This window comes from Ailuropoda melanoleuca, chromosome X, assembly GCF_002007445.2.
Source record: "Ailuropoda melanoleuca isolate Jingjing chromosome X, ASM200744v2, whole genome shotgun sequence".
Taxonomy (NCBI): Eukaryota; Metazoa; Chordata; class Mammalia; order Carnivora; family Ursidae; genus Ailuropoda; species Ailuropoda melanoleuca.
Genome location: NC_048238.1, coordinates 51524900 through 51540824, shown reverse-complemented (window position 1 = coordinate 51540824; position 15925 = coordinate 51524900). Strand labels below are relative to the sequence as shown.

Genomic DNA, 15925 nt, shown 5'->3' with positions numbered 1-15925 from the left:
TTAATGGTGAGCAGGCTACTGCCCAACTTGACTACATTAAGCTCCATCCGCCTGTGCTATGATGGAATGGCCCTTCTCAGTCACATTTTCCTCTGTCCCCATGTGGCAGGACCCTGCCCCAGAAGACCAGCACAAACCCCCACCAGAGAGTTTTTCAGGGCCCTAATTCTGGTGCAGGTTGTGACAGGTCTTATTTCAGAAGCAGACCAGAGCATATCTAATTAAAACTCACCACATTCAGGCCAGGGACCAAACACTGCCCACAGCAGGCAAGGAGAGCCTCTGCAGATAACTGGCCTGAAGGACAGAGCAACCAGAACACAACAGCAGAGAATAGACAGCACACAGTGGAGACATTTCTTTAAGTGCCAAGTCACAGGCACTACATGACCTCTTCTTCATAAGGACAGTACTTTTGGGAGGTGGAGACATAACTGGTTTTTCTAAAAAAAAAAGTAGCAGGTAGAGATGTAGGAAAAATTGGAAGACAGAGGGATTCATCGTAAATGAATGAATAAGATAAATCCACGGCCAGAGATCTAAGAAGAATAGATATAAGTAACATGCCTGATGGAGAATTTAAAGCAATGATCATTAGGATACTCACTGGGCTTGAAAAAAGAACTGAAGACATCCATGAGACTCTTACCACAGAGATAAAAGAGTTAAAAAAGAATCAGAGATGAAGAGTGCAATAAACAAGATTAGAAACATGCTTGATGCAATGAACAACAGGCTGGAAGAAGCAGAAGAATGAATTAATGACCTAGAAGACAAAGCAATGAAGGTAATGAAGCTGAAAAAAAGAAAGAAGAATTATGTAAAATGAGAATAGACTTAGAAAACCCCGTGACTCCATCAAATGTAATAACATATGTATTACAGGAGTCCCATAAGCAGGAGAGAGAGAAAAGGGGGCAGAAAATTTGACTGAAGAAGTAATAGCTGAAAACATCACTAATATGGGGAAGGAAACAGACATCCAGATCTCAGAGGCAGAGAACTTTCATCAAAATCAATGAAAGCAGACCCACACCAAGACATAATAAATTTGCAAAATACAATGATAAAGAAAAAAAATAAAGCAGCAAGACAAAAGAAGTAAGCAACTTACAAGGGAAAAACCATAAGGCTAGCAGATTTTTCAACAAAAACTTCACAAGTCAGAAGAGAGAGGCATGATTTATTCAAAGTTTTGAATGGGAAAAATCTGCAGCCAAGACTACTCTACCCAGCAAGGCTATTATTCAGAATACAAGGAGAGATAGTTTCCCAGACAAAAACTAAAAGAGTTCTTGACCACTAAACCAGTCCTGCAAGGAATATTAAAGGGGACTCTGAGTGGAAAGAAGAGACCAAAAGTGAGAGTATGAAAGTAGGAAACAGAAAAGTAGTAAAATGAGTATTTCTGTAAAAATCAATCAAGGAACTCACACACAAAAAAGCATATAAAATATAACATAAACCTAAAATGTGCAGATTAGAGGAGAAAAGAATGGGTTCAAACATAAATGGCCATCAATTTAATATAGACTGCTGTATGCAGAACAGGTTATATATAAACCTAATGGAAACTATATATCAAAAACCACTAATAAACATGCAAGGAATAAAGACAAAGAAATTCAAATATACCATAAAAGAAAATCAGCAAATCATGAAAAGAGAAAGACAAGAAAAGATCAGAGAAAATCTCCCCAAACCACAAAACAAGTGATAAAATGGTAATAAATACATATCTATCAATAATTACTGTGAATGTAAATGGACTAAATGTTCCGATCAAAAGACATAGGGTGTCAAATGGATAAGAAAACAAGTCCCATCTGTATGCTACCTACAAGAGACACATTTTAGACCTAAAGACACCCGCAGATTGGAAGTGAGGGGATAGAGAAATATCTATCATGCAAATGGATGTTAAAACAAACAAACAAACAAACAAAACCCAGAGTAGCAATACTTATATTGGACAAACTGACTTTCAAACAAAGACTGTAACAAGACAAAGAAGGGAACTATATAATAATACAGGGGACAATCCAATAAGAACATATGCCAATTGTAAATATTTATTCACCCAATATGGGAGCACCCAAATACATAAAACAACAAACATAGAGGAACTAACTGATAATAACATAATAATAGTAGGGGACTTTAATACTCTACTTATATGAATGGACAGATTATCTAAACAGAAGATCAACAAGGAAACAAGGGCTTTGAATGACACACTGGACCAGATGGACTTAACAGATATATTCAGAACATTCCATCCTAAAACAGCACAATACACATTCTTTTCAAGTGCACATGGAACATTCTCCAGAACACATCACATATTAGGGCACAAAACAGGCCTCAACAAATTCCACACCATGCACCTTATTGACCACAATACTATGAAACTAGAAATCAACCGGAAAGAAAAAATCTGGAAAGACCACAAATACATGGAGGTTATATAAGCTGCTACTAAACAATGAATGGGTCAACCAGAAATTAAAAGGTACATGAAAAAGTTACATACCCCAAAAGAAGAAATTAAAAAAAAATACATGAAAACAAATGAAAATACCACAGTACAAAACACTTGTGATGAAGCAGAAGTGGTTCTAAGAGGGAAGTTTATACCAATACAGGCCAATCTTAAGGAGCAAGAAAAAGCTCAAATTAGCAGCCTTACGCCTAAAGGAGCTAGAAAAAGAACAACACATAAAACCTAAAGCCAGCAGAATGAAGGAAATAATAATGATTAGAGAATAAATAAATGATATAGAAACTAAGATAATAATAGAACAGATAAAATGAAACCAGGAGCTGGTTCTTTGAAAAGATCAACATAATTGATAAACCTCTGGCCAGAGTTATCAAAAAGAAAAGAAAAAGGGCCCAAATAAATAAAATCACAAATGAGAGAGGAGAAATAATAACTGACACCACAGAAATACAAACAATTTTAAGAGAAAATTATGAAAACCTATATGCCAACAAATTGGACAAACTGGAAGAAATGGATAAATTCCTAGAAACATACAAATTACCAAAACTGAAACAGGAAAAAATAGAAAATTTGAACAGACTGATTACCAGCAAAGAAATTGAATCAGTAATCAAAATACTCCCAACATACAAAAGTCCAGCACCAGACGTCTTCACAGGAGAATTCTACCAAATATTAGAATTAATACCTATTCCTCTTATACGATTTCAAAAAATAGAAAAGGAAGGAACACTTCCAAAATCGTTCTATGAGGCAAACATTATCTTGATACCAAAACCAGATAAAGACCCCAGTAAAAAAACAAAGAAACAAAAACAAACTACAGGCCAATGTCCCTGAACATATATACAAAATTCTTCAGTAAATACTAGCTACCAAATAAAAAAATACAACAAACTGAGGGCTTCAGAGGGGAGAGGGGTGGGGGAATGGGATGGACTGGTGATGGATAGTGAGGAGGGCACGTATTGCATGGTGCACTGGGTGTTATACGCAACTAATGAAGCATCGAGCTTTACATCGGAAACCAGGGATGTACTGTATGGTGACTAACATAATATAATAAAAAAAATTAAAAAAATACACTAAAAATGTATTCTCCACAATAAAATGGGTTCTTTCCTGGGCTGCAAAGGTGGTTCAATATTCATGAATCAATCAACTTGATATATCACATTAATAAAAGAAAGGAGAAGAGCCATGTGATTCTTTCAATAGATGCAGAAAAAGATTTTGGCAAAGTTAGAACATCAATTCATGTAGCTTTGGAGGGAACATACCTCAACATAATGAACACTGTATATGAAAAACCCATGGCTAGCATCATCCTTAATGGAGAAAAATGGAAAGCTTTTTTACTAAGCTCAGGAAAAAGACTAGGATATCCACTCTCACCACCTTTAGTGAACATAGTACTGGCTATAGGAATCAGACAACAAAAGAAATAAAATGCATCCAAATCAGCAAGGAAGAAATAAAACTTTCATTATTCACAGATGACATAATACTCTATATAGAAAACCTGAAAGACTTCACCAAACAACGGCTAGAATTGATCAACAAACTCAGTTAATTCATAGGATACAAAATCAATGTACAGAAATCGGTTGCATTTCTATACACCAATAGTGAAGCATCAGAAAGAGAAATTAAAAGAACAGTCCCATTTACAATTACACCAAAAACAATAAGATACCTAGGAGTGAACCTAATGATAGAGGTGAAAGACCTATATATATTCTGAAAAATATAAAACACTGATAAAAGATATTGAAGATGAGACAAAGAAATGGAAAGACATTTCATGCTCATGGATTGGAAGAACAAGTACTATAAAAATGTCTATGGTACCCAAGGCAATCTACACATTTAAGGCCATCCCTATCAAATTACCAACAGTATTTTTCACAGAGCTAGAACAAACAATCCTAAAATTTGTATGGAACCACAAAAAACTCCGAATAGCCAAAGCAACCTTGTAAAAGCAAAGCAAAGCTGGAGGCATCACAATTCTGGATTTCAAGTTGTATGACAAAGCTGTAGTGATCAAAACAGGATGGTTGTGACACAAAATAGATACATAGATCAATAGAGCAGAATTGAAAACCCAGAAAGGATCCCACAACTCTGGTCAATTAATCTTTAATAAGCAGGAAAGAATATCCAATGGGAAAAAGTAAGTCTCTTCAAAAATGGTGTTAGGAAAACTGGACAGCAACATGCAAAGGAAAGAAACTGGACCACTTTCTTACACCATACACAAAAGTAAACTAAAAATTGATGAAAGACCTAAATGTGAGTCATGACACCATGAAAATCCTAGAAGAGATCACAGGCAGTAACCTCTTTGACACTGGTTATAGCAACTTTTCCCTATGTCTCCTGAGGGAATGGTAACAAAAGCAAAAATAAACTATTGGGACTGCATCAAAATAGATAGCTTCTGCACAGCAAAGAAAACAATCAATAAAACTAAAAGGCAACATATGTAATGGGAGAAAGTATTCGCAAATGACATATCTGATGAAGCGTTAGTATCCAGGATATATAAACAACTTATAAAGCTCAACACCCCAAAAACAAATAATCCAATTAAAAAATAGGCAGAAGACATGAATAGATATTTTTCCAAAGAAGACATACAGATAGCCAACCGACAGTTGCTCAACATCACTGATCATCAGGGAAATTCAAATCAAAGCTATAATGAGATATCACCTCTCATCTGTCAGAATAGCTAAAATCAACAACACAAAAAACAACAGGTGTTGGCAAGGATGCGGAGAAAGGGGAACCCTCTTGTACTGTTGGTGGGAATGCAAACTGAAGCAGCCTCTCTGGAAAACAGTATGGAGGCTCCTCAAAAAAGTTAAAAATAGAACTAAGCTATGACGCAGCAATCCCATTACTAGCTATTTGCTCAAAGAATACAAAAATCCTAATCCAAAGGGACACGTGCTCCCCAATGTTTATAGCAGCATTATGACAATAGCCAAATTATGGAAAAAACCCAGATGTCCATCAACCGATGAATGGGTAAAGAAGGTAGGTGACACTGGGTGTTATATGCAACTGATGAATCACAAACTCTACCTCTGAAACTAATAATAAACTATATGATAATTAATCAAATTTAAATAATATAAAATTTAAAAAATTACAAAAGAAGAAGATAGGTGATAAATAGGTGATAGGGATAAAGGAGTGCACTTGTTATGAGCACCAGGTGATGTATGTAAGTGTTGATTCACTATATTGTACACCTGAAAATAATATTACACTGTATGTTAACTAACTGGATTTAAATAAAAATGTAAACAAAGATAAGTGTACTCTTAATCCCCTTTATGTCTTTCACCCATCCCCCACCCACCTCCCCTCCACCAACCACCTGTTTGTACTCTATATTTAAGAATCTTTTTTTTACTCTTTCCTTTGTACAGTTTTTTGTTTCTTAAATTCCACTTGAGTAAAATCATATAGTATTTGTCTTTCTCTGACTTATTTTGCTTAGCATTACACCCTATAGATCCATCCATGTTGTTACAAATGGCAAGGTTTCATGATTTTTGTGGCTGAGTAATGTTCCATTATATATATATAGTATACATATACACACACCACATCTTTTTTATCTATTCATCTATTGATGGACACTTGGGCTGCTTCCATAACGTGGCTATTGTAAGTAATGCTGCAATAAACACAGGGGTGCATATATTTTTTTGAATTAATGTTTTCATTTGCTTTGGGTAAATACCCAGCAGTGGAATTACTAGATCATACTGTAATTCCATTGTTAATTTTTTGAGGAATCTCCATACTATTTTCCACAATGGTTGCACTAATTTGCATTCCCTCCAACAGTGCAGAAGATTTCCTTTTTCTCCATATCCTGCCAACACTTGTTATTTTTTTGTGTTTTTTATTTTAGCTATTCTGACAAGTATAAAATGATATTTATTGCAGTTTTAATTTGCAATACCCTGATGACTAGTGATGTTGAGCACTTTGCATGTGTGTTGGCCATCTGTATGTCTTCTTTGAAAAATGTTTAATCAGCTCCTCTGCTCATTTAAAATTGGATTATTTTTTGGTGTTGAGTTGTATACGGTTTTCAAACATTTTAGATATTAACCCTTTATTGGACATATTGTTTGCAAATACCTACTCCCATTCAGTACATTGCCCTTTTGTTTTGTTGGTTTCCTTCACTATGCAAAAGCTTTTAATGTTGGTATAGTCCTAGTATTTTAATTTAGCTTTTGTTTCCCTTCTCAGAGGAGACATATCTGGAAAATTTTTTTATGGCAGAAAATGTTTGACTGGCAGAAATTACTGCCTGTGTTTTCTTCTAGGAATTTTATAATTTCATGTCTCATATTTAGATCTTTATCCATTTTCATTTTTGTGTGTGTGTGTGTATGGTGTAGGAAAGTGGTCCAGTTTTATTCTTTTGGATGTAGCTGTCCAGTTTTCCCAACACAATTTACTGAAGAAACTGCTTTCTCCCACTGTATATTCTTGTCTCCTTTGTTGTAGAATAATAGATGAGAAAAGCTTGTGTTTTATTTCTGTACCCTCTATTTAGTTTCATTGACTTATGCGTCTATTTCTGTCCCAGTATCATACTGTTTTGATTATTACAGCTATGTTGTATGTCTTGAAGTCTGGGTTTGTGATACCTCCAGCTTTGTTCTTTTTCAAGCCTGTTTCAGTTTTTTGAAGTCTTTTGTGATTCCAGACAAATTTTAGGATTCTTTGCTCTAGTTCTGTGAAAAATGTTGTTGGTATTTTGATAGGGATTGTACTGAATCTCTAGATAACTTTGGGTAGCATGGACATTTTTTTTCTTATACTAATATTTTTTTTTATTATATTATGTTAGTCACCATACAGTACATCCCTGTTTTTTGATGTAAAGTTCCATGATTCATTAGCTGCATATAACACCCAGTGCACCATGCAATACGTGCCCTCCTTACTACCCATCAGTAGCCGATCCCATTCCCTCACCCCCCTCCCCTCTGAAGCCCTCAGTTTGTTTCTCAGAGTCCATAGTCTCTCATGCTTCATTCCCCCTTCTGATTACCCTCCCTTTCTTTATCCCTTTCTTCTCCTACCGATCTTCCTAGTTCTTATGTTCCATAGATGAGAGAAATCATATAATTGTCTTTCTCTGCTTGCCTTATTTCACTTAGCATTATCTCCTCCAGTGCCGCCCATGTTGCAGCAAATGTTGAGAAATCGTTCTTTTTGATAGCTGAGTAATATTCCATTGTATATATGGACCACAACTTCTTAATCCAGCCATCTGTTGAAGGGCATCTCAGCTCCTTTCACGATTTAGCTATTGTGGACAATGCTGCTATGAACATTGGGGTGCATATGGCCCTTCTCTTCATTATGTCTGCATCTTTGGGGTAAACACCCAGTAGTGCAATGGCTGGATCATAGGGTAGCTCAATTTTTATCTTTTTAAGGGACCTCCACACTGTTTTCCAGAGTGGCTGTACCAACTTGCATTCCCACCAACAGTGTAGGAGGATCCCCTTTCTCCACATCCTCTCCAACATTTGTTGTTTCGTGCTTTGTCAATTTTTGCCATTCTAACTGGCATAAGGTGGTATCTTACTGTGGTTTTGATTTGAATTTCCCTGATGGCTAATGATTTTGAACATTTTTTCATGTGTCTGTTAGCCATTTGTATGTCTTCATTGAAAAAGTGTCTGTTCATATCTTCTGCCCATTTTATGACTTGTTTATTTGTTTCTCGTGTATTGAGTTTGAGAAGTTCTTTGTAGATCTTGGATACCAGTCTTTTATCTGTAGCATCATTTGCAAATATATTCTCCCATTCTGTGAGGCCTCTTAGTTTTTTGACTGTTTCCTTGGCTGTGCAGAAGCTTTTTATCTTGATGAAGTCCCACAAGTTCATTTTTGCTTTTGTTTCTCTTGCCTCTGGAGATGTGTCATGAAAAAAGTTGCTGTGGCCAATGTCAAAGAGGTTGCCGCCTATGTTCTCCTCTAGGATTTTGATGGATTCCTTTCTCACATCGAGGTCTTTCACCCATTTAGAGTTTATCTTTGTTTATGGTGTGAGAGAGTGGTCAAGTTTCATTCTTTTGCGTGTAGTGGGTAACATGGACATTTTAATAATTTTGTTCTTCCAATCCATGAGCATGGAAAAATTTCCATTTGTTTGTGTCATCCTCAATTTTTTCACCAGTGTTTTATAGTTTTTGGAGTATAGGCTTTTCACTACCTTGCTTAAATTTATTCCTAGGTACTTCGCTATTTTTTGTGCAATTACAAATGGGATTGTTTTCTTAATTTCTCTCCTATTTCATTGTCAGTCTATAGAAATGCAACAGATTTCTGTACATTGATTTTGTATCCTGCAACTTTGCTGAGTTCATTTATCAGTTGTGGCAGGTTTTTGGTGGAGTCTTTCAGGTTTTCTATATATAGTATCATGTCATCCTCAAATAGCAAAAGTTTTACTTCTTGGCTGATTTGGATACCTTTTATTTCTTTTTGCTGTCTGATTGCTGTGGCTAGGACTTCCAGTACTATGTTGAAGAAAAATGGTGAGAGTGGACATACTTGTCTTATTCCTAATCTTAGAGGAAAAGCTCAGTTTTTCCCCACTGAGAATGATATTAGCTGTGGGTTTTTATATACGGCCTTCATTATGTTGAGGTATGTTCCCTCTAAATCTACTTTGTTGAGAGTTTTTAATCATGAATGGATGTTGTACTTTGTCAAAGCTTTTCCTGCATTGACTTTGATTTTTTTCTTTTCTGTTGTTAATGTGATGTATTACATTGATTAATTTAAGAATATTGAAACACACTTGCATCCCTGGAATAAATCCTACTTAATTATGATGAATGAGTTTTTGGATGTTTTGTTTTATTTGGTTTGCTAATATTTTGAAGAGTTTTGTGTCTGTGTTCATCAGAGTATTGCCTGTAATTTTCTTTTTTTGTTGTGCCTTTTTCTGGTTTGGGTATCAGGATAATGCTGGCCTCATACAATTAATTTGAAAGCTTTCCTTTCTCTTCTATTTTTTGGGAATAGCTTAAGAAGGATAGGTACTAACTCTTCTTTAAATGTTTGGTAGAGTTTACCTGTGAAGCCCTTGGTCCTTGACTTTTGTTTGTTGGGAGGTTTTTTTTTTTTAATTACTGACTCAATTTTGTTGTTAGTAATCAGTCTGTCCAAATTTCATAACTCTTCCTGTTTCAGTTTTTGAAGGTAATATGTTTCTAGGAATTTATCCTAGAAATTTCTTGTAGGTTGTTCAATTTGTTGGCATATGATTTTTCATAATATTATCTTGTAATTGTTTATATTGCTCTGGTGCTGGTTGTTATTTGTCCTTCATTTCTGACTTCATTTATTTAAGTCATTTCTCTCTCTCTCATGAGTCTGGCTAAAGGTTTATCAATTTTGTTTATCTTTTTTTTTATTATTATGTTCACTTAGCCAACATATAGTACATCACTAGTTTTTGATGCAGTGTTCAACAATTCATTAGTTGCATATAACACCCAGTGCTCATCATAACACACCTCCTTAATACCCATCACCTGGTTACCCCATCCCCCCACCCGCCTCCATTCTGTAACCCTCAGTTTGTTTCCTAGAGTCCAGAGTCTCTCATGGTCTCTCTCTCTCTCTTTCTCTGATTTCTTCCCATTCAGTTTTCCCTCCCTTCCCCTGTGTTCCTCCATGCTATTCCTTATGTTCCATATATGAGTGAAACCATATGATAATTGTCTTCCTCTGACTGACTTATTTCACATAGCATAATCTCCTCCAGTTCCATGTTATCTTTTCAGGGAATGAGCTCCTAGTTTCAGTGATCTGTTCTATTGTTTCTTCAGCCTCTATTTCATTTATTTCTGCTCTAATATTTATTATTTCCATCCTTCTACTGACTTTTGGCTTTGTTTGTTTTTATTTTTCTAGCTCCTTTAGGTTAAAGGTTAGGTTGTTTATTTGAGATTTTTCTTGCTTCTTGATGTAGGCCTGTATGTCTATATCCTCTTAGAACAGCTTTTGCTGCATCTCAAAGATTCTGGATCATTTTTTCTTTTTCATATGTCTTTATTTTTTTATTTCCTCTTTGATTTCTTGATTGAAGAAATCATTAATTGTTTAGAAGCATGTTATTTAACCTCCATGTATTTGTGTTCGTTCTATATTTTTTTCTTATGATTGATTTCTGGTTTTATACTATTGTGGTAAAAAAATGCACGATATGATTTCAATATTTTAAAACTTATTGATACTTGTTTAGTAGCCTAACATGTGATCTATTCTGGAGAATGTTCCATGTGCATTTGAAAAGAATGTGTATTCTGCTGTTTTAGGGTGGGATGTTCTAAATATATTTGTTAGGTCCATTTGGTCCAGTGTGTCATTGAAAGCCACTGTTTCCTTGTTGATTTTCTGTTTGGATGATCTATCCACTGTTGTAAGTGGGGTCTTAAAGTCCTCTATTATTATTTTATTACTGTCGGTTTCTTTTTTTATATCTGTTAACAATTACCTTTTGTATTTAGGTAGTCCTATATTGGGTACATAAATATTTACAATCGTTATATCCTCTTGTTGGATTGTTCCCTTTATCATTATGTAGTGTCTTTCTTCTTCTTCTTTTTTAAACAAGGCTTTTCTTTCTTTCTTCTTTCTTTTTTAAGAATTATTTACTTGAGAGAGAGAGAGAGAGCACGCGAGGGAGCACACAGAGAAGTTAAGGGAAAAGCAGACTCCCCACCGAGTTCGGAGCCCATGATCCCAGGACCCTGGGATCATGACCTGAGCTGAAGGCAGACATTTAACTGACTGAGTCACCCAGGAGCCCTGATGTAGTGTCCATCTATGTCTCTTGTTACAGTCTTTGTCTTTAAGTCTGATTTTTCTGATAAACTATTGCTACCTCAGTTTCCTTTTTGCTTCCATTTGCATGGCAAATATTTTTCCATCCCTCCACTTTCAATCTGCATGACTCTTTAGGTCTGAAATTAGTCTCTTATAGGCAACATTGCTTTTTTATACATTCAGTCACCTATGTCTTATGATTGGAGCATTTAGTCCATTTACATTCAAAGTAATTATAAATAGGTATATACTTAGCACCATTTTGTTACCTGTTTTGTGTGGTTTTTTTAGTTCTTTTCTTTCTTTATTTTGTTTTTTAAAAATATTTTATTTATTTATTTGAGAGAGAGAGAGCAAGAGCAAGCGCTGGAGTGGGGGGAGGGCCAGAGGGACAAGCAGACTCCCCACTAAATGGGGAGCCTGATGCAGTGCTCAATCTCAGAACCCTGAGATCATGCCCTGAACAGATGTTGGATGCTTAACTGACTGAGTCACCCAGGTGCCCCTCTTCTTTAGTTCTTTTCTTTTCCTTTCTTCTCTTGCTCTCTTCCCTCATGATTTGATGGCTTTATTTAGTGATGTGCTTGGATTCCTTTCTCTATATTTTTTGTGTATCTATTATAGGCTTTTGATTTGTGGTTACCATTAGGTTCATGTATAACGTCTTATGCATATAGCAGTCTATATTCAGTTGACAGTCACTTAAGTTTAGACCCATTCTAAACCTCCTGCTCCTCCATTTTTACCTGACTGTATTCTTGATTCTTTCTCTGTATCACTTTACCCTGTAACTCCCCTGTTTCTCAAAAATGGTAATTCTACTAGTCTAGTACCTTAAGTCCAAAACTGTGGGGTCATCCTTGGCTCTTCTCCATCTTTCATACTACTTATCTAATCAATCTGACAATCCTGCCAGCTATTCTTTTGAAATCTATCCAGAATCTGACCACTATCTTACTACTCACATTGTCCCCATCCTGGTCTAAAGCAACCTCATCTTTTCCCTGGATTATTGGTGTACTCCCCTAAAAGGTCATCCTGCTTCTGTTCTTTCTTCCTGCATCGATTTTATCATTTATTTTATTAATTTTTTATTTTAATTCCAGTATAGTTAACATACAATGTTATATTAGTTTCAGGTGTACAATATAGTGATCACTAATTCCATACATCACCTGGGGCTTATCATGGCAAGTTCCCCCCTTAATCCCCATTTCCCCAGGCACCTCCCCTCTGATAACCATCACTTTGCTCTCCATAGTCTGTTTCTTGTTTGTCTCATTTTTCCTTTGCTCATTTGTTTTGTTTCTTAAATTTCACATATGAGTGAAATCATATGGCATTTTTCTTTCTCCCACTTATTTCGCTTAGCATTATACTCTTTAGCTCCATCCACATCATTGCAAATGGAAGATTTCATCATTTTTTATGGCTGAATGATATTCCACTGTGTATATATACCACATCTTTTTTATCCATTTTTTATCCGTTCATCAACTTGGGCTGCTGCTATATCTTGGCTGTTGTGAATAAAGCTACTACAAACATAGTGCTCTTGTATTCTTTGGGAAAATACCCAGTAGTGGGATTGCTGGATCATAGGGTAGTTCAATTTTTAACTTTCTGAGGAATCTTCATATTGTTTCCCAGAGTGGCTGCACCAGTTTGCATTCCCACCAACATTGCCTATAGCTATTTTCAATACAGCAGAAAGAGGGATTCTGTTAAAACAGAGGCCAGATCTTGTTGAATCTCTGCTCAAAATCCTCCAATTGGTCCCCATCTTACACAGTATAAATGGCAGAGTCCTTATCTTGTCCTACAAGGGTCTGTATTTGACTTTGCCCACTGATCTCATTTCCTTCCCTCTCTTTCTTGCCCACTCTGCCCCTAGCCATACTGATCTTTCTAGAACATACCAAGAAATTTTCTGCTAGAGAGCATTTGCATTTACTATTTCTTCTCTCCTCCTCCTCAAAATATATGCAGGGCCCATACCTTCCTTTACCTCCGAACTCTTCTCAAATGTTTCCTTATTAAAGGGACCCTCCCTGATAACTTTGCAGCAAATAATGTGACTTTCTCTCCCTTTTCCCCTGCTATATTTCTTTCCACAACATTTACCACCACCAGTTTTATTTATTGTCCATGAACATAGGGGAAGGAAAGGAAAAATAAAATGACATAAAAACAGAGAAGGAGGCAAACCATAAGGGACTCTTAACTATGGAGAACAGACTGACGGTTGCTGGAGGGGAGGTCAGTGGGGGAGATGGGCTAAATGGGTGACGGGCATTAAAGAGGGAACTTGTTGAGATGAGCACTGGGATATGTAAGTGATGAATCACTAAATTCTTCTCCTGAGACCAATACTACACTATATGTTAACTAACTTGAATTTAAATTAAAAAAAGGAGAAAAATATCTGGTATTGCATTAGAAATTGGGCATCAACACATAGTGACTAAAATCTAGTGACTATCAGACCAGGAGAAAATGAGATAAGGAGTGCTACAAATTAATAAGAGAAGCTTCTGCCTTGTCCAGAGAGAGAGAAATACTTCATATCAAAACAGAATAAACACTATAAAGGAGATCAGTAGCAGAGATCCAGATAAAGTGGTTTGGGAGAGAGGAAGAATCTTCCTTCTTTAAGAGAAAACTTGGGAGATGAAGAGGTATACTTTAGAATATATAAGACTTCCCACTGCAGACCATGCCCCCTGCAGAAGGTAATATTGCTCTTAGCACCCTCCCCTCTCCTCCTTAGCAACCAGGGAATATGAAAGATTTGGTGTAGCCTCAGGGGACGAGTTGAAGATAGAGAAACCTACATGTATCAAAGGGTGAGATGATTAGGAGAGGAAAAGGACAATGATTCTCAGTTCTCAGCTTTACCATAGCCTTCTGAAGACTTCCAGGAAAATGGCTGCAAGCTGTATATGAATGATGGGTGCCTTTTACTTCATGGACCACATTTCCTAGGCTTGAACTTGGCCACCAATTATATGTAAAGTGTCTGCTCTAAAGAATGGCCCCACTGGTCCAGCTCACCTCCAGAGACTAGAACATTCCACTTGTCTTATTTCTCTGGCTGTCCTTTTTTATTACAGAGTTCTTGTTGTGAGCCCCTTTCAGACTTCATTTAGTTCTACATCTTCTTGCTCCTACTGACAAATTCCTGGCCCCATTCCTTCAATAGCTCATACCTTCTGGAACTTCTTCCATCATTGGCCCTTACTCATATTGACAAATATCAGCTTAAAAATCTCATTTTCATCTTTAGATAGTCATATTGTTTTGTAAACCCCACCTGACATATATCTTTGGCAGATGTAGCCAGACACATGCTGTCTTTAATTCCAGATGGCTTTGCAGCAGTCCAGAGCTCTGCATTCTACAAATTCCTGTGCCAAGGAGGTACATTTTGTCATTTGACAGAGTGACATTGAAACAACATTCAAAGACCCTGCCCAGGAGCTAGTGCAACATTTTGTTATGCCCCACAAAATGCATAGCTAGTTAACTCAAAACTGTTTCACCGTCAGTAAGAAAGGTTTTAATGGCACATCATAATCTTGCTGAAAAGGAAATCAACATCATCAACTTAAGTTACAAACACCAACAATTTGCCAGGTACTAGGCTAGATTCTAGAGTTATACAAAGATAAATGAACCCTTACCCTCAAGGAGCTTATAGATGAATTCTAAAAGCTCTAATTCATGTTTGAGCATGGTGGCTGATACCAACATTGACATGATTACCATTGGGATTAACACATCGTGCAAGTGCTACCACAGCACTTCCAAGAATAGGACTGAATCCTCTTGGTGGACTTAGATATGGGGTGTCCCCAGGAGAGATGAGGTCCTTATGGAGTGTGATCTTGAGAGATATAAATGTTACCATGGCTGTCAGATATACTGTGAAAGGACTGAAAATATCTGGGGTTGGAGAAGAGAGGATCCTTGTATAGCCAGCTTTATGTCAAGCTTTATGTACTGATTTGTAGATTAGGCTGGGAAAACACTTCTGTGATCTTTGGTCTATGGACAATATGTGAGATAGTGAAGAACACTTGAGAAGGTAGTTCTCAGAAGGATACTTGTCATTTATCATAACATGTGATAAAAGATCACCCGAACAGACTTACCATCCGCACCTTCATTGCTTTTGCTTCTTTTATTGCGGCGAACATGCTTACTTTCCTCTTCAGAGTATGATTTTTCTTCAGGGAAGAAGAAATTCAGAAGGGCCATCTACAAAAATAAAAAGCAGATGAGTCAAAGGTTGACCCCAGTCAACCACAGCCAACATAAAAAAACTGGCTTTCTGTAGACAGTCTAACATTACCTTAGATCAGTGTGTCTAAAACCTGAGCCCATCTTCTCCTCCACTCTACAAATACATTTAATTTTGGGGAGGGGCATAACAGCTTTATTTTTATTGCAAAACTTTAAACAATATAAAGAATAAAGTAAAAATAAAAAATCTCATCTCTCCTAGATAACCACCATTATATTTCC

General features: G+C 36.4%; 1 protein-coding gene across 5 annotated transcripts in view; it reads right to left on the bottom strand.

The window, feature by feature from the left end:
• EDA (ectodysplasin A) overlaps nt 1–15925 on the bottom strand; it is a 407351-nt gene that overhangs the window by 111452 nt on the left and 279974 nt on the right. For all 5 annotated transcript variants that reach the window (XM_019798325.2, XM_034649132.1, XM_034649130.1 and 2 more), the window contains exon 2: nt 15553–15658. In XM_019798325.2, coding sequence (XP_019653884.2) covers nt 15553–15658 — 106 coding nt within the window. The remainder of the gene's footprint in view (nt 1–15552; nt 15659–15925) is intronic.